The 27076-nt window shown below is 38.6% G+C and overlaps 1 protein-coding gene across 2 annotated transcripts in view; it reads left to right on the top strand.

Moving 5' to 3' along the window:
* The window catches only part of CNGB1 (cyclic nucleotide gated channel subunit beta 1), a 734247-nt gene that overhangs the window by 638303 nt on the left and 68868 nt on the right, over nucleotides 1-27076 (top strand). For both annotated transcript variants that reach the window (XM_044081527.1, XM_044081526.1), the window contains exon 18: nucleotides 9733-9851. In XM_044081527.1, the coding sequence (XP_043937462.1) occupies nucleotides 9733-9851 (119 nt within the window). The remainder of the gene's footprint in view (nucleotides 1-9732; nucleotides 9852-27076) is intronic.

The following is a 27076-nucleotide window of genomic DNA, read 5'->3' as shown; positions in this document are numbered from 1 at the left end:
GTTATTTGTATATCAAACTGATTTGTACAGATGCCCGTGCTGAAAATGTATTTGTGACGTTTGCTTGTGTTGAAATGTATCAACATTGCACTCTGCTGGAAGGAAAAGAAATGTACATGTATTATTGTAATTGTACTAAATGTATACTTTGTAACAGCATATACTGGGACAGAAAAAAAGTTAATCCACCTGACTTTGGAAAAAATATTCTTGAAATTAAATTACTTTATGGATTAAGCCATAAAGTTGTTATCCCACTGTTTTGAATACAGCCAGGAACACAACGTCTGTGCTAGAGAATAGGTTGTAGCTCATCTAGAAAGTGTGGAATGGTTTTATGGTTTTATGACTTCCAGCAGCTGCACCACATCTGAGAAATGCTCTATCTGTGTGTATTGTAGCATATAGGTGCTAAATCCTGGTAGCTTCTAGTGCTGGGAGATAGAGCAGGAAACAGAGTCAGATGACCAGATGTATGTGATGTCAATCTGTACAGAAATAATATTTTAATATTAGAGGAGACTAAAGTCTCATCTGCATTTTGTATTCTGTCTCGGATCTGACACCAAAAACCACTCACCCATCTTGCATTGCTCTGTTCAGTAAGTAGGAACAGTAATCAATCAGGAATAGATAGTGAAACTAGCGAAATACTGATGTGATGTTATCCTATCTCACCCTCATTCTTAGCAGGTTTGGTTCGGACTCAAAAATTGGATCCGACTCAGCCTAATACAAAAGCTCGAGGTCTTCCACTAGCTTGTGGCTAAAATCCCTATCCCATCTTGAACAAGGAGAGCTCCTCAGATCTAGTTCACCACTAAACGAGATTGGGTGCTCTTCCTGCTGGCTCTGGCTAAGTAGACCTTTTCTACATATTTGACAAAAGTTGTTAGAAATATCTAACTGTGTTTAATTCGCTTTGGTAATTACTAAAGTATATTGTGTGTGTTTTCGTTAGTTTCTTCCTGAGTTTTCACTGCTGTTGGCCATCATTTCCCCCACAAGGCCTTTTTTCCCCTATCCCGGCTTAAAATTTAATTACTAAAAGCCTGTTTTTAGTTATAGGGCTTTCCTTTCTATTCTCTTCCTTTAACTCCTCAAGGCTAGTTCATTTGAATTAGAGATCTGCCTTAGCCCATTTAACTTAAAGAGTTTGTTCCATTGTTGGACCTCATCTAAGTGTTTCTTGCTGTTATTTTGCTGTTATTTTGTTGTTATTATTGTTTAAAAAAAAGCAGTAGAGTATATATTTACATATTGTATAGTTGTTAGTTGTTTTCTTTTATTGTTGCTGACTATGTCTTCAAAGGATTCTAAAGAAGCTAAACCCTCTGGGTTTAAAAAATGTTTTAAATGTGGTCAAAAAATGTCTATGATGGCATACCATTTGTGTGTACTATTACTTATTAAAAAAAAACCTTTTATGAAGCGATTGAAGAAGGTCAGGGTTCTTCAGAATCAGGCCTATCCCCTTCTTCAAAGTTGAACAAATCGGAGAAAAGGTCCTCATCTTCAAGTGTGCAGTTGGAGCCATCTAAAAAAAGTTCCAAATGCGTCAACTCCAGACCCAAAGGCTGTCGGGTCCAAGAAGCCTACTACCTCGACTCCTTCAATTTCAGTGCCAGCGGAATTTCATGTGTGGAGCCAGTCCCCTGAATTGGAACTAGTATCTCCCACTCTCAGGTCTCCATTGCTACAGTCCTCCAGATCTCCTGCCCTTTAACTCGATCTTCCAAGAGCCTGTCTGACAATGATGTGGATCATGTGGTGCAGAGGCTGTTAAGGACAGTAGCACTCACCAAACTGTTGTCAGATCCAACCCAGAGGGCTTCGGAACTGACAAAGCCCATCCTTTCAGCATTGATTCCTCCTCCGATCTGATCTCAGACCTCAGACCCAGAATGTACAGAATTGATTTTAGTGGAACCATTGGAACCAAGACCTATCTCAGGATCTTCAGATCTGAAAATCAGTCAGATGTCCTGGGCTCCATCCTATCTCAAGGAGTCTAGTAGCCGATGCTCTCCAGTCAGGTCCGGAGAAGGGAGTCAGATCAGACAGTTGTCGGATCTGAACTTGCCTCTTGGCTCCTACCTCAGCCTCAGAGCTGACCCCCTTGGTTCTGGGGATTCCCTCTGGTTCTTCTGAGCTGGACTTTTCTGCGAATCAGGGTCAGGGGGCTTTTGAGGTAAGGAGGAGAGTGCTGTCTCCACAGACAGGTCCACTCTTGGGTTGGGACATTCTTCCCCCAAAGGCACCAGTGTCTGTCTCAGTATCACTGCATCCACAAGGACACAGAAATCCTAGGCCTCAGGATGCCCCATTGGGTGACCCCCCTCTCTTCAAAAATCTCTCCAGAATACCCATCTGAGGAGGTTCCTCAGAAGAGGTTATGTAAGAGGAAGCATTTAGACTCCTCAGAGGAGTCCATCACATCAGATACATACCTTGATGATTCTGAAGGGTCCCCACAGTCACCTTCTGAGGATGTCTCCTTTGTGGACATCCTAGAAATACTAAAACAGAGAGGCAGCTGGAAATCCATCAACCCTTTGGAGGAGGAGTCTGTATTCCTGAAAGTCTTTGGATCTTGCCCTTCCTCCACTTGGGTGTCTCTGCCTTTCGATGAGCTAATGGACCTAGTTTCTTGAAAGGCATGGGAGTCTCCAGATTCAGTGGAACCTGTTCCTTGGTGGCCAAATAAGTTTATCACCTCTCCAGCAAACAAAAGTTTTCTAACCAAAGGAGTCCCAGTAGATGCTATGGTGGTGGTGGCAGCTACCAAGAAGGAACTCTCAGAGACATCTTCTTCTGTCCATCTGCTGAACAAGGAGTCTCGTACAATGGGCAAATATGGAAAGTGCACCTTTTCTTCAGTGAACTTTGCACTTAGATCACTGAATTATCTGACACATTTTACTAGACTTCAGAGGGATCACTTGAAGGGGCTAGGAGATACCCTTGAAGGTTCAGTAGCTGAAGGGGTATCAGAGAACGTTTCCTCTCAGCTCTCCACCTTAAATTTAGTGGTGAAATCCTCCATGTGACTTATTTCGTATGCAGCAGATGGAGTAAGCAGAACAGCGGGTTCAAGAATTGTCCTAAGGAGACATTCCTGTATGCACTTGTGTGACTTTGTGGAGCCCTTTAAATCTTCTTTTGTAAATGTCCCTTTCAATGGCTCATCTTTGTTCCAGCCCAAAGTCAGACACACTAACCAGGTGTGAACAAGAAGGAAAGACTCTCTCTGCTGTAGGAGTCCATTTTTCCCTAACTACCAGACCTTCTCCAATGGGTCGAAAAGGAGTGAAAATGTGGTTTTGAAAATCTCAGAGAGCTTTCCAGGACACACGTGGTGATACTTCCCCCAGGGGTAGAGGGGGAAGTAGTAATGGAAGATGCCAGCCACGTGGTAGAGGGGGGTCTGCTGTAAAATCAGGGCAACAGGAAATCCTTCCTTGGTAAGTGCTTTTTCAGTGCTCCTGAAGGGAGGCCCACCTGTCCACCTCTGGAGGCAGTCAGGGGCTGCTTATCTTTGTACACAGAAGCCTGGCTAACAATAACAAAAGACAAGTGGGTACAAAGCATCATATCCAGAGGTTATACCATACTCTTTTCCTTCCCTGTCCCAAACATAAAAAAACATCCTGGATGTTCCACTCAGTCAGAGGAAACAGGCAACTCTAGAAATACAAAGTTGCTCAACAAAAGAGTCATCCAAACAGTTCCCACAGACCAAATAGGATCCGGAACTTACTCAAGATTCTTTTTAGTTCCAGAGAAAACAGGGGACAGGAGACACATCCTGGATCTCAGCAAATTAAACAAATCAATAAGGAAGTCAAAGTTCAGGATGGTAACACTGCAGCCTATACTCCCATTTCTGGGACAAGATGATTGGATGTGCTGTATACCTCCAGAATGCATACTACCACTTAAAATTGGACAGGCAATACAGGAGTCATCTGCGCTTTCTGCTGGGAGCCAGTCACTAATACTTTCAAGTTCTGCCCTTTGGCCCTACTCCAGCCCCCAGAGTATTCACCAAGTGTATGGCAGTAGTTACTTGAGATGCCTATGATTCCAAGTGTTTCCATACTTAGACCATGCCTCCTAACCACCACCATCGAGCATCTACTAATGAAAGCGAGATACATCACCTTGCATCTATGCTGTATCCTAGGGATCACAATAAACTATGCAAAGTCTGCCTTGTGGCCATCTCAGTGTATCATTTTTATAGGAGCAGATTTAGATAGAACAAAAATGATGACCAAACTTCCTTTGGAAAGGGTTCAATTTCTATGAAGTCAGGTGCAAAACCTTCTTTCCAAGAAAAAATTACAAGCAAGGACAGTTCTGAAAGTCTTGGGGACTATGGCAGCAGCAGCAATAACCCTGATCCCATTATTGTGTCTGCACATGAAAATTCTATAGTGGCTACTGTTCACTCAGTGGTCAATGCAGGAACTACCCATGTCCCACCAAATATTTTTAACTGACTCTTGCAAGAAGGACCTTTGTTGGTGGCTTTACTCCACCCATATGACATTAGGTTGACCCATTGTACTTCCCCAGCCACTGGCCACGGTGAACACAGATGCTTCTCAGATGGGGGGGGGGGGCATTATCTGGGAGAAAATGTCCAAGGCACTTGGCAGGATCATGCAGGCCCATTTGCACATCAACGTCCTAGAGACGAGAGTGGTTCTTTTAGCATTGCAAGCATTCCAGGACTCTCTTCTGCTGAGAACTATTGCAATATGACAGACAGCATGTCAGTTGTGTGGTACATAAACAAAGAAGGAGGAACCAGATCTTACCCCCTTTGTCGTTGGCCCTGAGAGTATGACAGTGGGCAATCTCCTCCCCCCTTTGGTAGTAATGCACATCCCAGGAAAATCCAACATGATAGCAGACAAACTCAGCAGAGCTATTCTAATGCCTCATGAGTGGTCCCTAAAACAGGAAGTGACAGAAAAGATTTTCTGCAAATGGGGTCACCCTTGCTGCGACTTTTTTGCCATATCCATAAATACCAATTCCAGCAACTACTTTTACTCATCCCCCCTCTGAGAGAGTCATCAAGGCATGCACTTGTTCATGATTGGCCCTCGGGTCTTCTCTACATCTTTCCTCCCTTTCCATTGATACCCAAGTTCTTCAGAAAGCCAAGTACTTGGGAAGGAACAATAATCATCACCCCATACTGGCCTCATCAAATCTGTTTTCCTTTTCTGTGACCTCGTCTCCATGAGGAGCCTTGTATTCTGGACCCAGTTCTGGACCTCCTGACTCATGCATCGGGGACACTCCAACCCTCCCTTCAAACTCTCAAATTGACAGCTTGGATCCACCGATTCCAACCATAGCCAGCCTCCCTAACCTTTCTCCCTCAGTGAAACATATCCTGATTTCCTCTCATAAGGTTTAGATGATAAAGTTATATAGAAGCAAATGGAAAAAAATTCTCCTTACGGGCATTAAGTAATGACATTGATCCTTTTTCTGCCCCTGTAGCTTCCATTCTTGAATTCTTAGCAAAGCTATTTAATGATGGCACAGTCGCAACTACTATTTGAGTTCAGTTAGCAGTGATATCTAATTTCCATTTAGGTGAATCAGGCCCCAATGTGATGTGTGATATCCCACAAACTTTACAAAGCTTTTCTGAAAGGTACTCTTTTATTAAGACCGCCCATTAAAGCCCCTCCAGCACCATGGGACCTGAATTTTGTCTTATCCATTTCATTCTTCCTCCATTCAATCCTGCATCATCCTGCAATCTCAAGTATTTGACCTAGAAGGCGATTTTTTTGATAGTCATTACTTCTGCTAGAAGAGTTTCAGAGCTGCAAACATTGTCAATAAAGCCCCCTACATGCTTTTCCATAAAGAGTATCCCTACGTACAAACCCATCCTTTCTACCCAAAGTATGCACAGAATCTAATTTAAAAGCAGTCCATAGAACTACAATTTTTTTCCCAACTATGAGAATAAGACAGAATATAAGTTGTACCAACTGGACGTACATAGGCAATTACATTTTTACTTACATAGGAAGGACTTCAGAAAATTTTACCAATTATTTGTGTCCTTTTCAGACTCAACGAAAGATGCTCCTATGTCTAAAATCACGCTTTCAAAATGGTTGTCAGATTGCATTACCTTTTCTTACAAATCTCAAAATAAAGAACTTTCCCATAAAGTAAAAGGTCATTCTACAAGAGCCATTGCTACCTCTTCTGCCTTTAGGGTGAGACTACATATTGATACCATTTGTGCTGCAGAAACATGGGCAAGGCCACATACCTTTATCACTCATTACAAAGTTGATTTGGCCTCCAGGAACAGAGCCTCCTTTGGGTCCACTGTTCTGAGGAATATTCTCCCTTGAGCCACCCAAGAAAGATGGTGCTAGGGATGCTGCCCCAACCTGCTAAGAATAAAGGCGAGATAGGACAACATCACATAAAGAAGTTATGTACTCACCATAATGTTCCATGTGTGTTGTCCATCTCACCTTCATTCTTAGATCCCACCCTCCTTTCCCCAGCCCTTGGCGCCTGAAAGGCCAAGATGATGCAATTGGCTATTAATGTTCTCTGACCTTCTTGATTACTCTGTGAGATATTCAGTGACTTTTATTTAGTATCTTAGTTATATCTGCAAACAAGATCTGGGGAGCTCTCCTAGTGCATGATGGGATAGGGTATTTAGCCATGAGCTAGTGGAAGACCTCGAGCTTTTGTATTAGGCCGAGTTGGATCCGATGTTTGAATTTGAACCCAATTTGCTAAGAATGAAAGCGAGATAGGCAACACATATGGAACGTTACGGTGAATACATAACTTCTTTTCTTTCTATAACTGTGTGAAACTTTCTATCTGTGTTAATTTTTAATATTCCCTGTGAGTAAAACTCTGGTATTTACTGCAAATAGATATTTAGTATTTTCATGTTCTTTTATTATTTATTATTAAATATATTTAAACTTCTCATTGTGGCTGGTCCCTTTAGAAAAATATTGAAGTTTAAGAGAGCATTTGCATATATTTATTTGGTGATAACTCTGGCAACTCCTGAAAGCCTTGCTGTTTGGTCAACATTGCCATTTGTATTAATACTAATTTCAGTCAGTATAATCGGGTACCTTTGTAAGAGCCTTAAAATAGCTGACAGGGGTTCTGGTGGCAGTGATAACTACCTTATAGTCTGGGCAAAGGGAGGCACTGCAGGTGAATCTGAGCCAGCCTTTCCTAGGTGTGTGTGTGTGTGTGTGTGTGTGTGTGTGTGTGTGTGTGTGTGTGTGTGTGTGTGTGTGTGTGTGTGTGTGTGTGCAAATCAAATCTCAAGCAGTGTGCGTTTGTGTGTGTGTGTGTGTGTGTGTGTGTGTGTGTGTGTGTGTGTGTGTGTGTGTGTGTGTGTGTGTGTCAGCTGCTTGGAGCAGGGACACAAAGCACTGGTTTCACAGAGAGGGTATGGGAAGACTTAGTTTAGAACACCAGCTAAGGGCACAACTCTGAGCTGTGCCAGTGGAGACTCTAATTGGGGGTGTGGACAGATATAGAGAGGAACCAGCCCCTGGACTGAGTGTGTTCCCTGAGTGCTCTTAAGGGAAATTGTGTTTGATACAGAGAGAGGTCTGCATATGGAAATAATGAGTGTATCCATTTGTATTCTAAGTGAACATCCCTCTCCAGTGTCAGTAGTGAGGATTCAGGCTCCTTGATTACTGGCCCAGCATGGGGATGTCACAGTCTGTACTCTATTGATGAGGCAAAAAGGCTCAGATGTAGGCTGCAAAACACATTAGGCATTACAGTAAGAGTTTAGATAATCCATTGGTTTTCAAGCTTTGCACACGAACATGGTGGCATACCTCTCAACTGTACAAATTTTCACAAAATGTCCAGATTTTTGCCTAAAATTTTTGGTGTGTTCCTCCTAAAATCTGTAGTTTTCTGGTAAATAGCTTAGGATTGAAGTCATTAAATAATGACAAACATTTGAGTTTAAGACTCCACATCCTTCAGAAAATTCACGCTAATGCAAAACCTATTATTATATTAACTTTTTAAGTTTGTACGAGCAATATTTAAAATCTGTCCCAATTTGTCCCCCCGTCATTTTAGGCTTTGTCCAGATTTTTTGCTCAAAGAGATTGAGAGGTATGCATGGTGGTCAAATTGCATTTAAAAGCTATAGTGTTTAAACACAATAAACATTGTTTTAAAAATGGGGAAATGGTTAAACAACTTTTAATATGCAAAGAAAGTATATTTATTTTTGAAACTGAACACATTAGTGCCTGGAGGTATAAACTTAGAAATTAACTGAAATGAGCTTATTGTTAATTGTTTAATTTATATTTTGTGCCTTTACAACTGATTAGTACTTTTTATTTGATGTAGTTTTATATGCTATTAGCTTTTTACTTATTCTATTCACTCAGAAGGCTATATGCCAATGTACCTGGAGAAAAGAAAGTTCAATGATGTTTTGAAGTATGTCATTTTAATATAGTTATGAATTTTTAAGTGCAGCTTGGTTAATCCAGAAATAAATATGAATATATTTAGGTTATACATTACTGCCTCATTTTCACCTTTGACTGCAGTCTTTCCTTTCCCAATGTCAGAACATTGATCTGACTAATGGAGTAATTTCTTTCTTGCACAGCTGAGTTTTTAGCTCATGCAGCACAGTGTCCTGTTGTCTCTTATGTTTCCTTTCTATGAAGGCATAGTGTGAACAAGACAGAAATCCATCCATCCATCCACAACAACTTTTTCCTTTTTTACACATGGGGTTGGGGTGTCAATTATTCAGTAACAATTATCTAGAGCCAAGGTTTATACCACCAGGTGGCTAGTCCTGCCATGGTGGACAAGACAGAAATGACACACTGCAATTATAAAATATAGTGGGGGGGTTCTTGTAAAATCTGGAGTTTCCCTTCCTTTTTCCTGGCAAGAAACTGCTGAGTAAGATGAGCTACAGCCAGCTTGTAGTTATTGTGTTTATACTTGTATAATATTAATTTCAGATGAGCCTCATTGACTATGCATGAGGCAACTCATCCAAAAATGAGCAGAAAATCAGATGACATCCATACTGAATTTTAATCTCTGCTCTGTTTTTAAATAAGCTGAACAGTCATTTGGCATTCATTGTAAGTAGGATTCTTGTCACTGTGTGTTTATTCTTTGTCAGTTGTGCAAATGAAGATAACATTTCTACTTCTCCTGTTTGAAAACATCTTGTGCACAGTGTGAACAGAACATGCTTTGCACTGTATACCCTGTACATGGTTTCAGCATGACATCTACTCTACTGTATGCTTCAGCTGGTTCTATCTGGACTTGTCCAGTATGTGTAGTCATAATACAATGGTTAGTACTAGATGTTGCTACTTTTCCTTTGCTAACTTGTACTGGCTCCATCTTTCATGAAGGGTTGTGCCCACCTCCTCCATTATCCAGGTCATTGTTGTTGCTATAATCACTGGCCAAAGGTGAGACTGGTTATCATGAATTAGGTGAGGTGAGAATAGCTGCCTGTGTCCAGCCTGATTCTTGGTTTCCTGGCAGTCATGCAAACTTGTAAACCTTGTTAGGTGCATACAGTCATGCCTTCCAGTGGTTTCAAGACCATCTGAACCATATCCATATGGGTAATAAGTGCTGCTATCAATAAACCATTCATAAAGCATATTTTCTTTACAGGGCGAGATTGGAAGAGAGATGTACATCATAAAAGCAGGACAGGTTCAAGTTCTTGGTGGCCCAGATGGAAAAACAGTGTTAGTGACTCTGAAGGCTGGATCAGTGTTTGGAGAAATCAGGTAGATACCAACATATGCAGTAGAAAAATATATGTTTAGCCTAATTCTAGAAGTGTTTTTTTGTATCCTTGAATGTACTCATTATTGTTAGTTGTAAAGACAAAGGCTGAGAATTGTGAATATTTTACACTACATGCATAAACCTATTGCAGTAAAGAGTAACTTCAGCACAATGAAGTTGTGATCCATTAACATATTTTCCACTTAGCTTAGGTGCATTATAGCCAAACAACCCACTTATGCTATTTAGAAGAGGCAAAAAAGATGAAACATGCATGTTTACAGCTATTGTGCTTTGGCTTTATTGGTCTGAATGCAGCAATAAAGACTTAAAAGTAAAAGACAAAACGTAAAAGTCATGGGCATTCAGAGGCCATGTAGCTAAAACACTCATGTCCTTAAAGGAGTCATTTGCATATATTCCATGAGCCTCAGCTACAGGAGGTTTAAAGTATTACACAGTGAAGGCTCCATCTTCTTGGTTGGGTATTTTTTGCAGTTTATGTGTGTGCACATAAGTGTGTGCGGCTGTATGTGTATGTGTGTATAACTTAATTGAGCAAATCGCTAATCGTTGAGCTCAAATCAGTGAAACCTCAATTAAGCGAACAATTGTTCCAGCCAAACATTTCCTAAGGGAAAAAAAGCTAATAGGCCAGCTACCAATCAGAACAAATACAACAAAATTTAAAACCATGCAACTATACATACCAACTCTGAGATTGCACTACAGTGGAGAAAACGGAAAATCCCCGATGATGGCCAACCACATCCTTTCCCTAGGAAATTTTTCACTGAAATGATTGGTCGCTTAATTGAGCTTTTGCTGAATAGGATTCGATGAATAGCGATTCGCTCAATTAAACATTCAATGAAGTGATATACACCCATATATCTATAAACTTAAAAATGTAAAAAATGTGTTTTTATTTGAAGGACAATATTATTGGCAGAAACAGGGCATAGCTATGGGTACCCCTGTGCCAATAGTTATGCCAACTTGGTTATTACTGGAAAAACACTTATATTTTAAATAATAGGTTCATAGGTTCATAGGTAGGTACTAGGCTATCGGCCCTGGGGCATATACAAAATGGTACCCTGGCTTTTGCCACCCAAGAAAATTATTTTCCTGTGCCACTGTTGAGCAGAGCCACAGAGGTGATCCCCGGGGTGAATTTTCTATTTCCCATCCAATCATCAAGAGTTTTCTTGAAGAATGCTAATGAAAAGCTTTGTTTGATATAGATAGGTAGTTTATTCCAGAGTATGGGAAGTCTCTGGGACAGGAATCTATCCCTCCAGCATGTTCTGTTTATTATGGTGACAAGGTTTAGGTCCCTAGAGCATGTAGCTCAGAGGGATTTGGATTTCTTAAGTGGAGCATGTCCAACAGCTCTGGGTATGACATAGCTTTGTATGCTAGGCAGAGATCACCTCTGAGTAGGTGATATGCGATGGAGTAAAGCTGGAGTTTTTTGAGACGGTCTGCATAGTGCATCTGTTTGAGGCCGGTAATTCTCTTTGTGAGGTATTCCTGTGGCATTTCCAGTTGTTGTAGATGTCTTGTGAGGTACATACCAAAAGGGGTGTTGTACTCTATAATGGTTATAATGAGTGATGAGTAGAGGGGAACAATGACCTCTTTTTTCTGGATGAGAAACCTTTTGTGATGAGGTCTGCCATGTAGAAGGATTTCCTGACTACTGTGGTGATGTGATTATCAAAGGAGAGACTACTGTCCACCTGTGTCCCAAGGTCTTATATCACACTTTCGGTGTTAAGTATACTACCGCCTATGTTGTAGTTCATGGGTACAGAGTTTTTACCAAAGGGGATGACAATGCACTTTTTGACATTGAGCTTGAGGCCATGGCTTTGACACAAGGCATCTGTCTCAGTGAGGCCCTTTTGTAGGATGTCCACATCGTTAGGAGTTTCGATTATGGCTCCTAGTTTGCAGTCATCTGTGAACTTCATTAGCCAAAGACCTTCTGTGTTAGCCTGTATTTCAGAGAAGTAGATACCAAACAGGAGAGGACCCAGGACTGAACCCTGTAGTACTCTATTTGCCACTGGTCTGAAGTCGGATTTGGAGTCTGCTACTTTCACAGTGTGGGTTCTGTCAGTGAGCCAGTTGGCCACCCATCTTGTGACATAGGGATTTATACCTAGTTTAGTGAGTTTATCTATAATTCCAGAGTGGGGGGATGGTGTCAAAAGCCTTGGCAAGATCTAGATAGGCTGTGTGAACCACCTTACCCTTGTCAACGGCTTTGGTGACTGCTTCAAAGAAGTCTATCAGGTTTAGGAGACATGATCTGCCTTTTACGAACCCGAACTGGGTGGGGTCCAGAGTTTGGAGATTACCAATGTCTTTGTTTATAAGTTCCATGATAATACGTTTCATGGCCTTGCAGACCAGGCTCATCAGGCTAATGGGGCGGTAGTTCCTGGGGTCCGTGGTGGCTCCCCCCTTGTGGAGTGGGATAACCATCGCTGTGTGCAATTCAGCAGGCACAAAGCCTGAGGTGAGGCTATGATTGAACATGGTACTTAGGTGGGGTGCCAGTTCATTCTGTAGTTCATGTAGAACGCAGCCTGGATGATGTCTGGTCCCACAGATGCTGTGTTCTTGGCTTTGGAGAGTGTGGTTTTTACCTGTGCAGCTGTGATTACAGGAACTTTGCATTCTTCCAATATAGAGATGGGCTCTTTAGGGGGTGAGAGGGTGGGTAATGTTAGCACTGAACCTATCTGCCAGGATGTTGGCAATATCAGTTGGGTCTGTACATTTAGTGCCATTGTGCTGTAACTCAGAGCAGATCTGAGTGTTGCCATTGAGATTCTTGACATAGCTATAGAATGCTTTGTGGCTGTCTTTAGAATCAGTGGCGATTTTGTTTTCACAACTAGCTTTGGAGGATTTTATCAGGAATCGCAGCTTCTTACTGAGGCTGACCACGGAGCTCCTCCACTCATGGGATTTTACTCTCTTTTACAACAGTTTCTTCCTTCTGTTGTACAGTTTGTTTATGGCAGGGGACCGCCAGATTGGCTTCCTTTTTTTGGAGGATAGCATCTTGGTTCTGTTTGGGATAGCATGATTCATGCACTCATGTAAGTGCTTATAAAGTGCAATTGTGTAGGATTCAGTAGTCATAACTGTATTGTCCATCTGCATGGGTGTCATGAAGTTCTCCACTTCTGTCTTAAGAAGCATGAAGTTGGCTTTGGAGAAATTTTTTATCATGGTTTCCTTAATGGGGGGTGGGGGCAGGATGTGGATATCTAGGGTAATTAGCTTATGGTCGGATCGGACCAATGAGGCGTTGATTTCAGGTGTGGAACACTGGTCACTCATGTTGGTAATTACTAGATCTAGGATATTGTTGCCCCTGGTGGGGGTGTGGATAAGTTGATCCAGGATATTGAGTGAAGGAGTTTGTTTTCCCAGTTAATGGTGGGGTAGTTGAAATCACCCATTATTAGGGAGTTTGGTTGAACCCTAATATTTTCTAGTACATCAAGGAAAGAGCAGTGGGAATCCTGGGGCATGGTGGGTGATCTGTAGCAAGCTACAATTTGGATTGCAGTTTTGCCCAGAGTTAGTTGCACTTGGATAACCTCAGCTGCATTATGATGAGCAACTTACCTGGAGGTGTGGATATCCTTAATGAATATGGACATACCTCCACCTTTGGTGTTCCGGTCCAGGTTACATAGCCGAAAAGTGTGGTATGAGTTATAGCCTGGTAGTGCAGGGGTGCTCTCTGGAGCCTTGAACCATGTTTCAGTCACTGCACAGATATCAATGTTCTCCATTCTAAGGAGTGCCTCGAGTGAGTGCATTTTGAGATTTAGACTTCTAGCATTGAGTAGCATCACCCTCAGTTTTTACTTGCCTGTTCCTGTTACGGTGGTGAATTTGTCATTTGAACCTTGCCTAAAAAAGGCACTATAGGGGCGGCAAGAACCTTAGCCAGTATCTGGAATCCCAGGGGTGACAGGTGCAGGCCATCTTAGTCAAAGCATCGTGGTCTGTCAACCATGTGATCCCAGGCAGACAGATACTGGATCCCTTTAGAATGGCACTAGAAGCTTAGCCAATTGTTGAAATCAATAATTTTGTCCTTGTACTGCGGCATCATTCTGGGTGATGGCAGAATGTTACTCAGGGCTAGGGTCATACCTGCCTGGGCTACAAGATTGCAGAGCTCTTCTGTGTCTCTTTTCATGTAGTCCAGGGAGGTATGTCTCAGGCTGTTCACACCAACATGGACAATGATAGAGTCATATGTGTACTTGTTGTGGAGTGACCTGAGTGCGTGGGTTATGTGGCGGATCCTGGCACCCAACAGGCAGCTGACAGTAACCTTCTCCTTGTTTAGCCTGGTGAGTGGGACATCAGTGTGCCTGACTATAGAGTCACCTATGACTAGTGTGTTGGGTACGTTGTTTTGCCTTATTGGCTGTGGTTGAGTGGCACACAGAGTCTGCAGTCTATGTGTCATTTGGGTTGTGTTGGGGGATGGAGGTTGCTTGCGTTTCTGCTTTGGAGGTCTCTGTTGCTTAAACAGATTATTATTGAGAGCCTCCGCAAATGTTTTTCTGTTTCTATATGTGTGGATTTTGGTGGTGTAGATTTAGTGAGACTATGTGATGAGTGTGGTGTGGTGCAAGTGTTTACCTTCTGCTCTTGACTGTCAAGTTCAGTCTTGATTGGAGAGAGCTTTACCTCCAGTTTGGCTAGATAAGTGTGTCTCTCACAGGTTGTAGTGTTGGGTGGTAGGAGGAGAGGGTTGTCTGTGTACATGAGGCAATTTCTACATTGCCCCAAGATGCCCAGATTCATCAGATAGACAGGAGAGAACACTGGGAGCTGACCCTTGGACATGCCTGAATAAAAAACTATTTTTCTGTAGATAAGTGAGGAAAGTGAGTACAAAAGCTGTTTTTCTTTAAGCAAGTGAGGAAAGTAAGTACCAAAACTGTTTTCCTCTAGGTAATGAGGAAGGTTGAGTGCTGTAGTAATTAGTAGGTTATTTAGTGCTTATAAGTTCTGAACAAGTGCTGATCACGAATGAGCAAATTCAAGTGCTAAAACTAAGAATCTGTATCTGGACTAAACTAGTTACAGGAAAGGGGGGAAACAAGTGCAAATGCAGGCTTTTAAATCAGAAAGTTGAGAGAGATGGAAAAACTGCCCAAATGGACAATAACTACAATTTCTGGGCCAGAACCACTCCTTATGTGGTAGATAGGTTACCTAGTGCTTACCACTCCCACTGATAAACTAGAAGGCTTCCCTCCAACACCTAAAGCTTGGGGGGACTCAGAAGCTTACATACAGTCCTGGATACAGCAATTCTGAATCTGGACTACACTAGTAACAGGAAAGGTTTTTATTTATGTATTTATTTTATATATATATATATATATATATATATATATATATATATATATATATACAGAAAAGTAGCTAAAACAGCAGTAAAAACAATACAAATGCAGTGCAAGCTAGCATACTTGAGTATGTAGCAATGTTAGACCAAACAGTTTAAAAAATGCAATTAAATTAAAAATGACTAAAAACAGGGAGTCTATTAGGTAGAATGAGGTAAAGAGATGGCACTGGGGGGAGTGTCCCAGATCAAATCTATAGCGGCAGCGGGCAACTGCAAAAGCCTCCAAATTTAAACAAGATAGAAATAGGGAGGGTGGGTATGGCAAAACCAACACCTTCAGCAGAAATCTGAAAAACTATACAGTGAAACAAAAATAACAGTGCACAACTCTGAAGTCAGCCAGCAATGATATAAAATGAGTCAATCAACAATTACCAGTACACAACTCTGAAGTGTCAGAAAAATATACTCAGCTCTGTATATCTCCAGATAGTTTGAAGAGCACTCTTTCAGGACACAGGAAGGCTCCAGCAATGATATGCAGGCTGTTACTACGAGGGTCTACTTTTATGCAAGTAATCCTTGAGACAGTCAGATAACACACAGGATGTAAAACCTGTTATACCAACTTAAGACACAGAGAAATAGAGGAGGGGGGAAACCACCTTCAGTAGAGATCTGAAAATTTATACAGTGAAGCAAAAATAACAGTGCACAACTCTGAAGTCAGCCAGCAATGATATAAAATTAGTCAAACAACAATTTCCAGTACACAACTCTGAAGTGCCAGAAAAATATACTCAGCTCTGTATATCTCCAGATAGTCTGAAGAGCACTCTTTCAGGACACAGGAAGGCTCCAGCAATGATATGCATATAATAATGAATATCTGTCTCACATAAGAGTTTTTAGAAGATTTGTGGATTACATTTTTATGTTATGAGTGGGACCAATAGATTTGATTGATGTTTTTGTGAATTATCTCCATACAACTACATTTCTTCAGTTCACTTATAATTACTCCTGTCACACCATAGACTTTTTGGATGTTGAGATCTCAAAAGGAGTAGCTTAATACATGTTATATAGAACACCTTGTTGTACTAATAACATGTTGCAAAGGGAGAGTATGCATCCTTCATGAGTATTTAGAAATGTTATGAGAGGACAGGGGATTAGAGTCTCCAGGATAGACAATGTAGATAGTGAGCTTGAAGCTGATCTTGAGATGATTCAAGATGAATTTATTGACAGGGGCTATAGGAACAGAGAGGTTTGAGATATGGTTACAGGATTATGTGACTGAGATCTGATCATGCCCATCCAGATTTCTTCTAGGAAACAGACAGAGGGAAGGTCTTCTGATAACTCTCAACAGAGGGTCAATTTTACATTACATTATTTCAGCAATGTAGATACGATTTGTGAAGTAATTAAGAAAAATTGGTTGATTTTACTAGCTGATAAGATTAAACACAGTGTAGGTGGACATCCATGTTTTTATTTTAAAAACAATAAGTCCCTGAAGAGATTGTTATGTTATGATACTCATAATCCTTTGACTAACAAGAATGATACTGGTACATTTCCATGCGGGGATTGCAGTTTCTGTTCATATGTAGTGTGAATTATTTAAAACATTCTATTACTAACATTAGTTTTAAACTTGGAGGGATAACAGATTGTTCAACAAAGGATTTAGTCTACTTGGCCAGCTGTGTTTCCTGTCCATCTTCTTATGTTGGAAAGGCAACACACAAAGGAAACCAACGGCCTGTAAACTCCCAAAGGAAATCCAACAGCAAACTCAGCTGGAGTACACCCAAAGTAAGCAGCTATACAAGCAGATAAATCCAATGAGCGAACAACTGAAAGCTAAAAACTGGAAAACAGGAAAAACTCTGGCAAAACTGATTTATTTAAGCCTTAAAATTATAGCTTTTCATCAGTCCACAGACTAACTTCTTCAGAAACAATGTATCCAAAAAAAAAAGCCATCAGGAGGTCTGATGATAAAAATGCACTAGCTAAACATGTGCAAGAGAATGGTGTTAACCATTCTTTTAAATTTAATGTTTTAGAACAGCTACAGAAGAGAAAGCGTCTTGAGGATTTTAAGAATTTAACAGAACAACATGAAATTCGTTGGATCATTAAGCTTCAAGCTGACAGGTATCTTGGCCTTAATGGCAAGGTCCCTTTAAGACCATTTCTGAAAGCTTGTAATTTGTTTAAGTGATTTATATGGAAATAGTCTTTAATTAGTTGACATCACCTTGTTTTTGCATTGTTAGAGCCAATATCGTGATTGATCTATGTATTATTTTTTATTTGAATTACATCTTGGTTTTAATGGTATGAAGAGGTGCCATCAGTGGCATGAAAGCACTAACCTGATTAAAGCTATTTTATTTTATGTGCCGTGGTCTATTCCTGTTTGTTTTATTTATGTTTGTGATATTTAGATGATATTTGTATTTTCTGAGTGAATACTGAAGACAGCTTGATGGAGTTTATTGAATATATGCAAAATACTCCTCAAGAATTCCTTAAAATGATCCAGGTTTTGTATTAGAAAGCTTCTACCAGTATACAGGTAAATAAACTTATAACTAACCATATACTCTTATCCAATGGTACAAGACAAGGATGTCCTCTTTCGCCATACCTATTCAATGTTTATCTAGAACCCCTCCTTCTGTTTATTTCACAAAAAAACTTTCATCATATTCCCAGAATCCACAATACAAATCTTATATACTCAGACTTTGCTGATGATTTAAATATATACTTCCAACTCCCCACTACTGACCTCCCAAAAATACTTAAAGTTATTGATGAGTTCTCGGTAGTTTCAATTTATAATTTAAATTTAAACAAGTCACACATATTTCCCCTCAATCCTATAGGGCATAAAGAATTGTACTTTCCTATGAGTGAGATCAAAATAAATTACCAGATAAAATATCTAGGAATAATATTTACTTCAGACTTCAAAGATATTATAAACGATAACCTACTAACTACATGGACTAGTATTCAAAATGATATGGATAGATGGAAGAACATTAATATGTCTCTACTGTCAAAAGCTAGTGTTGTCAAGATGAATTTTCTACCAAGAATACTCTTTCAATTAAATGCTACTTTTTCAAATATTCCCCAAAACTTCTTCCTTGCCATGGAAAAAGCTATATCACGATTCTTATGGTATCCCAAATCTACCAGAATTAAATATGCAAAACTTGTACTCGTCAAAGATAAGGGGGATTGGGGTTACTTGATTTTAAGCTTTACTATAGTATAATTACTGAATACAGACTAATACGAATAATAAACTATGACTCATATATAAATACTTGGACACCCCAGTGGACCAAACTCTGGTATGAACAGTTGAAATCCCTTGGCTGTAATATCAAATCCTTACCATTCTTGAATTTAAACCAGGCTAGCATATACATGAATAATTTACACCCACTAATTAAAAACATGATTCTTACAACACAGAAACTATTTAAATCATTGCAATTAGCTGACGCTTTTGCCCTTATACAACCATTACATCTAAATCCTAATTTACTAATAAATACGAAAACGCATACTGTCTGTTGTTTTGTGGATTAAGGCGTTTACATGTTTATGTGGTTGGCTACTAGCTTTGCTCACTTGGTTTTGCAATAAACGTGCTTGGACTGACTTCCTGGTGGCGAAGGGTTTCATTTCGTGACTGCTTTTGATGTGGTTCCAGTTTGTTTGCAGATCCTAATTTTCGTGTTATTTTGTGCCTTTTGGGAGCGAGATGGACGTTTCGTCTGTGATGGAGAGTCGTGGGTCTGAGGAGGTGGGGCAAATGTGTAAGCTCATTGGGAAGCTTACTGAACTGATTAACATCCTCACCCCTCTCAGCCAAGCTTTACTCAGCAAGAGTGTTCACCAGAATTTGCCTTTGAATCCTCGTTGTACTAGAAATGAGCGTGGAGCTAATGTGGAGCAAGGGGAGCTTATTGATCGACGTGAAGGGATCGGCGACCTTGATTTAAATTCATTCAATCCTTCCAACATGCCCAGGCTTCTACAAGCGAGTCCCATACTGGGACAGGATGTAGCAAACGGCGGCAATGGCTGTGGAGATGGAGCGAAAGCCACAGGTACTGTTTTGCGTGTTGCTTCCCCCAACCCAAACATAACTATGTCATCGTAGAAATCTCCGCATGTTAACCAATATTTAGTGTAACATGAATTATGATACTTTTCTTCCCATTTCATTTAACACAATATTTGCAAATGTAGGGCACATGCCGCACCCATGGACACCGCTGAAATCTGTTGAAAAAATTCTCCTCCAAACATGATAAAATTATTCTTTAATCTTGTGTCCATGAGCACAACTGTGGTTATTTTTTCATCTTGTGTGTCATTTTTTTGTCAGAAAAATAGTTTCCTCAAACATTCCATTCCTTCTCTACATGGTATACTAGAAAAAGATCTATTATGTCAATGGCGGCTAAATATAATATCTTCCTATATAAATCAATTTTAGCTCCCCAAGAAAAATCCTATGAACTTTAAAATCTCTTTATTAACCCAAATATGCTTAGTTTTAAAAATCTACGATTTCGCTTAGAGGTGTTGTTTTAGACCCCTCAGATACTATGGGTCTTAAAGGGCGGGTTATTCAAATTCTTATGAATTTTTGGGATTCCAAAAATTGTTGCAATTCTGGGTTTCTTTACTTCCAGGTACCTGTATGTTTTCTCACTTATAACCTTTTCTAGTAATAAATCTTTTATTAATAAGTCAATTTTATGATATGCCATGTTAACTTCGTTTCTAGATACCGTTTTATACTTTGTTTCATCCCACAAAATATTGTCCATTTTCCCTTCATATATTATTTTGTCCATTACAACTATCCCACCTCCCTTGTCTGGCTTCATTATTCTTATAGAATAATTATTTTGCAAGTCCTTTATTACTTCTTTTTCTTCCTTACTCAGGTTGTTATAATGTGTGTGTACTTCTCTACTCTTTTCATGGGATTTCCTTACCTCTTTTTCTAATTTATTTTCAAAATTTTAATCTGAGGTAATAATGGGGTTAAAATTGACTTTCTAGAAAGTTCACTTTCAAACTATACTATGTTCCTATTGAAAACCTGCTTTTGTAGCCATTACTACTAAATTAAGCTGTAAAGATTTTCACTCAAGTAGTGTGTCTGTAATCCTCTCCCAGGGTATATATTTCAATCCCCTTTACTAAACAAGCTAAAATGTCCTTTGTTAATACCAAGTCACTAAAATTATAAAATGTAAAATCTTTATAAATATTTCTAACATTGTTCAATACAATAACATCCTCACATCGAGACCCCATTGGGGTAAGTACATTTCACTTGGCTCCCTCAGATTCAGAGAGCTATTCCGTGTCTCTTTTCATGTAGTCCAGGGAGGTATGTCTCAGGTTGTTCACACCAACATGGACAATGATAGAGTCATATGTGTACTTGTTGTGGAGTGACCTGAGTGCGTAAGGTTATGTGGCGATCCTGGCACCCGACAGGCAGCTGACAGTAACCTTCTCCTTGTTTAGCCTGGGTGGAGTGGGACATCAGTGTGCCTGACTACAGAGTCACCTCTATGACTAGTGTGTTGGGTACGCTTGTTTTGCCTTATTGGCTGTAGTTGAGTGGCAATACTGAGTCTGGCGGTCTATGTGTCATTTGGGTTGTGTTGGGGAGGTTACTTATGCTTGCTTGGAGGTCTCTCGTTGCTTAAACAGATTATTATTGAGAGCCTCCACAAATGTTTTTCTGTTTCTATATGTGGATTTTGGTGGTAGATTTAGTGAGACTATGTGATGAGTGGTGGGCAAGTGCTTACCTGGCGCTCTGACTGTCAAGTTCAGTCTTGACTGGAGAGTTTTACCCAGTTTGGCTAGATAAGTGTGTCTCTACAGGTTGTAGTGTTGGGTAGTAGGAGGAGAGGGATGTCTGTGCACATGAGGCAATTCTCACATTGCCCAAGATGCCGTAGATCTAATTGTGGGGATAGAGTAGAGAGAACACTGGGAGCTGACCCTTGGACATGCCTGAATAAAAAAACTATTTTTCTGTAGATAAGGAGGAAAGTGAGTACAAAAGCTGTTTTTCTTTTTTAAGCAAGTGAGGAAAGTAAGTACTAAAACTGTTTTCCTCTAGGTAATGAGGAAGGTTGGAGTGCCATAGTAGTAATTAGTAGGTTATTTAGTGCTTATAAGTTCTGAACAAGTGCTGATCACGAATGAGCAAATTCAAGTGCTAAAACTAAGAATCTGTATCTGGACTAAACTAGTTACAGGAAAGGGGGGAAACAAGTGCAAATGCAGGCTTTTAAATCAGAAAATTGAGAGAGATGGAAAAACTGCCCAAACGGCCAATAACTACAATTTCTGGACCAGAACCACTCCTTATGTGGTAGATAGGTTACCTAGTGCTTACCACTCCCACTGATAAACTAGAAGGCTTCCCTCCCACACCTAAAGAAGCTTGGGGGACTCAGAAAGCACCACATACAGTCCTGGATACAGCAAATCTGAATCTGGACTACACTAGTTACAGGAAAGGATTTTATGTATTTATTTTATATATATATATATATATACAGAAAAGTAGCTAAAACAGCAGTAAAAACAATTCAAATGCAGTGCAAGCTAGCATACTTGAGTATGTAGCAATGTTAGACCAAACAGTTTAAAAATGCAATTAAATTAAAAATGACTAAAAACAAGGAGTCTATTAGGTAGAATGAGGTAAAGAGATGGCACTGGGGGAGTGTCCCAGATCAAATCTATAGTGGCAGCGGGCAACTGCAAAAGCCTCCAAATTTAAACAACAAGACAGAAATAGGGAGGGTGGGTATGGCAAAACCAACACCTTCAGCAGAGATCTGAAAAACTATACAGTGAAACAAAAATAACAGTGCACAACTCTGAAGTCAGCCAGCAATGATATAAAATGAGTCAAACAACAATTACCAGTACACAACTCTGAAGTGTCAGAAAAATATACTCAGCTCTGTATATCTCCAGATAGTTTGAAGAGCACTCTGTCAGGACACAGGAAGGCTCCAGCAATGATATGCAGGCTGTTACTACGAGGGTCTACTTTTATGCAAGTAATCCTTGAGATAGTCAGATAACACACAGGATGTAAAACCTGTTATACCAACTTAAGACACAGAGAAATAGGGGTGAGTGGAAAAACACCTTCAGCAGAGATCTGAAAAACTATACAGTGAAGCAAAAATAGCAGTGCACAACTCTGAAGTCAGCCAGCAATGATATAAAATTAGTCAAACAACAATTACCAGTACACAACTCTGAAGTGCCAGAAAAAATATACTCAGCTCTGTATATCTCCAGATAGTTTAAAGAGCACTCTGTCAGGACTCAGGAAAGCTCCAGCAATGATATGCATATAATAATGAATATCTGTCTCACATAAGAGTTTTTAGAAGATTTGTGGATGACATTTTTATGTTATGGGTGGGACCAATAGATTTGATTGATGTTTTTGTGAATTATCTCCATACAACTGCATTTCTTCAGTTCACTTATAATTACTCCTGTCACACCATAGACTTTTTGGATGTTGAGATCTCAAAAGGAGTTTTTTAATACATGTTTATATAGAACACCTTGTTGTACTAATAACATGTTGCAAAGGGAGAGTATGCATCCTTCATGAGTATTTAGAAATGTTATGACAGGACAGGGGATTGGAGTCTCCAGGATAGACAATGTGGATAGTGAGCTTGAAGCTGATCTTGAGATTATTCAAGATGAATTTATTGACAGGGGCTATAGGAATAGAGCGGTTTGAGATATGGTTACAGGATTATGTGACTGAGATCTGATCATGCCCATCCATATTTTTTCTAGGAAACAGACAGAGGGAAGGTCTTCTGATAACTCTCAACAGAGGGTCAATTTTACATTACATTATTTCAGCAATGTAGATACGATTTGTGAAGTAATTAAAAAAAATTGGTTGATTTTACTAGCTGATAAGATTAAACACAGTGTAGGTGGACATCCATGTTTTTATTTTAAAAACAATAAGTCCCTGAATAGATTGTTATGTTATGATACTCATAATCCTTTGACTAACAAGAATGATACTGGTACATTTCCATGCGGGGATTGCAGTTTCTGTGCATATGTAGTGTGAATTATTTAAAACATTCTATTACTAACATTAGTTTTAAACTTGGAGTGATAACAGATTGTTCAACAAAGGATTTAGTATACTTGGCCAGCTGTGTTTCCTGTCCATCTTTCTATGTTGGAAAGGCAAACAGATTCTTAAGGGAGTGAATTAGGGAACATGTAGCAGCCATCAGGAGGTCTGATGATAAAAATGCACTAGCTAAACATGTGCAAGAGAATGGTGTTAACCATTCTTTTAAATTTAAAGTTTTAGAACAGCTACAGAAGAGAAAGCGTCTAGAGGATTTTAAGAATTTAACAGAACAACATGAAATTCGTTGGATCATTAAGCTTCAAGCTGACAGGTATCTTGGCCTTAATGGCAAGGTCCCTTTAAGACCATTTCTGAAAGCTTGTAATTTGTTTAAGTGATTTATATGGAAATAGTCTTTTTAATTAGTTGACATCACTTTGTTTTTGCATTGTTAGAGCCAATATCATGTGATTGATCTATGTATTATTTTTTATTTGAATTACATCTTGGTTTTAATGGTATGAAGAGGTGCCATCAGTGGCATGAAAGCACTAACCTGATTAAAGCTATTTTATTTTATGTGCCGTGGTCTAGTCCTGTTTGTCTTATTTATGTTTGTGATATTTAGATGATATTTGTATTTTTCTGAGTGAATACTGAAGACAGCTTGATGGAGTTTATTGAATATATGCAAAATACTCCTCAAGAATTCCTTAAAATGATCCAGGTTCTGTATCAGAAAGCTTCTACCACTATACAGGTAAATAAACTTATAACTAACCATATACTCTTATCCAATGGTACAAGACAAGGATGTCCTCTTTCACCATACCTATTCAATGTTTATCTAGAACCCCTCCTTCTGTTTATTTCACAAAAAAACTTTCATCATATTCCCAGAATCCACAATACAAATCTTATATACTCAGACTTTGCTGATGATTTAAATATATACTTCCAACTCCCCACTACTGACCTCCCAAAAATACTTAAAGTTATTGATGAGTTTTCGGTAGTTTCAAATTATAATTTAAATTTAAACAAGTCACACATATTTCCCCTCAATCCTATAAGGCATAAAGAATTGTACTTTCCTATGAGTGAGATCAAAATAAATTACCAGATAAAATATCTAGGAATAATATTTACTTCAGACTTCAAAGATATTATAAATAATAACCTGCTAACTACATGGACTAGTATTCAAAATGATATGGATAGATGGAAGAACATTAATATGTCTCTACTGTCAAAAGCTAGTGTTGTCAAGATGAATTTTCTACCAAGAATACTCTTTCAATTAAATGCTACCTTTTCAAATATTCCCCAAAACTTCTTCCTTGCCATGGAAAAAGCTATATCAAGATTCTTATGGTATCCCAAATCTACCAGAATTAAATATGCAAAACTTGTACTCGCCAAAGATAAGGGGGGGATTGGGGTTACCTGATTTTAAGCTTTACTATAGTATAATTAGTGTATACAGACTAATACGAATAATAAACTATGACTCGTATATAAATACTTGGACACCCCAGTGGACCAAAATCTGGTATGAACAGTTGAAATCTCTTGGCTGTAATATCAAATCCTTACCATTCTTGAATTTAAACCAGGCTAGCATATACACAAATAATTTACACCCACTAATTAAAAACATGATTCTTACAACACAGAAACTATTTAAATCATTGCAATTAGCTGACGCTTTTGCCCTTATACAACCGTTACATCTAAATCCTAATTTACTAATAAATAATAAACCAGTAAATCGAACAAACTACCCCCTGATAAAATACCACACAATATGGGATATATACCAATGGAAAGACTCTAACACGGGGCAAATGAGACTTGAACTCAAACTTTCTATGAAATATAGTGTTATCCTTAACCAACTTCATCATCTTATAAATGCTAAATTCTCACAAATACACACTGACTTACAGAACATAGATTTAGTTAAATTAATACTTGAAAATCTTGATTAAGGGAAAACAATTTCTAGGACTTATAAAATTGTAATGAGTGCAAAACATCAGAATTCTTTATTATTTTTAAACTATTGGCAAATGAAAAATCAATCACTGACTGAAGAAAATAAGAAACTAGCCATTGAAAATACAATCAAATTCATTCCTTTCAAGCTGTTATATACACAAATTATGGTAAATAACAATCTATATTATACCTTATCTAAATTAAATAAATTAAATCCTAACTTTTCGCCTATATGTCCCCATTGTCCGGATCAAACAGCTGATATTTTACATGTCATGTGGAACTGTACTAAGATACACAACTTATGGTGTTCCTTGAGAGTAAGATTAGAGAAGATGGGATATGAAAAATCAACCCTTATTTGGAAGACAGCTATATTGTACATTAATATCAACTCCCAAAAATATTAAAACATGTCTTTATTATGATGTGTGCCCTTATTAAATTCTTTATTACAAAGAATTAGAATGTCATGTCACCAATTACATGGGAAAATTTTAGCAATCTTGCTATCAAATATATTTCATCTCACAAATTAATTTATTCAAAAACAAAAAAACAAATGTTATTACCAAAAATATTGGGGTTACTTGCTAGATATAATTCTTGGCAAATAAAATTTGCCTACAAATTGTCATGAAAAGCTAACCTTTAAATAAGAAGTGAATGTAGTATAACCAGTCTTTCTTGCATCTTCTCCATTTTCTTAGTATATGTGGAACTAGATATTTTCCCTAAACATACAAATAAATGGTTACATTTCTATTTTTACTTTATATATAGGCTATCCCCATTCTAACTATCCCTTATGAGACCAAATGAACATAAGAATTCTCAAACTTTACTTGACGATATAGTGACTTCTTGTATATATATATATATATATATATATATATATATATATATATATAATTTTCTTGGAAAGAGATTGTTGTCTATTTTCTTTAGATAGGTATTTGTATTGTTTATTTGTGTTTTTGAGTTACCGTATTGTTGTTATTATTTGAAAAAAGAAAATTGAAATAAAGAGATTTTGGGAAAAAAAAGAATATATACGAAATACAACAATGTTTTTGAAATGTACATATTCTACTTCTTAGACATCACTCTACATAAGCTGGATAATGAAAAAGTTTAAATCTACCCTTTATAGAAAAGATACTTTTTCAAACTCATATCTATACTATACAAGTGACCACCCAATGCACCAAAAATATATTGTCAAAGGACAATATATTGGTGTGGCATGTATGGTGTCTGAAGATATTGATTTTATAAAGGAATATAAAAATGTAAAAAATATACTCCTGGAAAGATCATACCCTAAGGATTTAGTTAATGATATGTTATAAAAGGTTAGAAAAGGGAGAAGCACTGAATATTCCCCAATTTTAAGGGTGGGTAGAGATGAACATTATGATAAAAATAAAAATAATACAATTATAAATAATAATTTTAATGAAGTGCGTGTACTGAAATATAATGGAGATGCAAACAAGATAAGGGAAATTATATTGAAAAATTGAAAGATGTTTCTAGAATCTCAGATTCATCAGGTATTTTTCCTAAACCTATAACATTTATTTATCAAAGAG

Source organism: Protopterus annectens, chromosome 8.part0, assembly GCF_019279795.1.
Source record: "Protopterus annectens isolate FY-2018-M chromosome 8.part0, PAN1.0, whole genome shotgun sequence".
NCBI lineage: Eukaryota > Metazoa > Chordata > Ceratodontiformes > Protopteridae > Protopterus > Protopterus annectens.
This window is presented reverse-complemented; position numbering and strand designations above follow the sequence as displayed.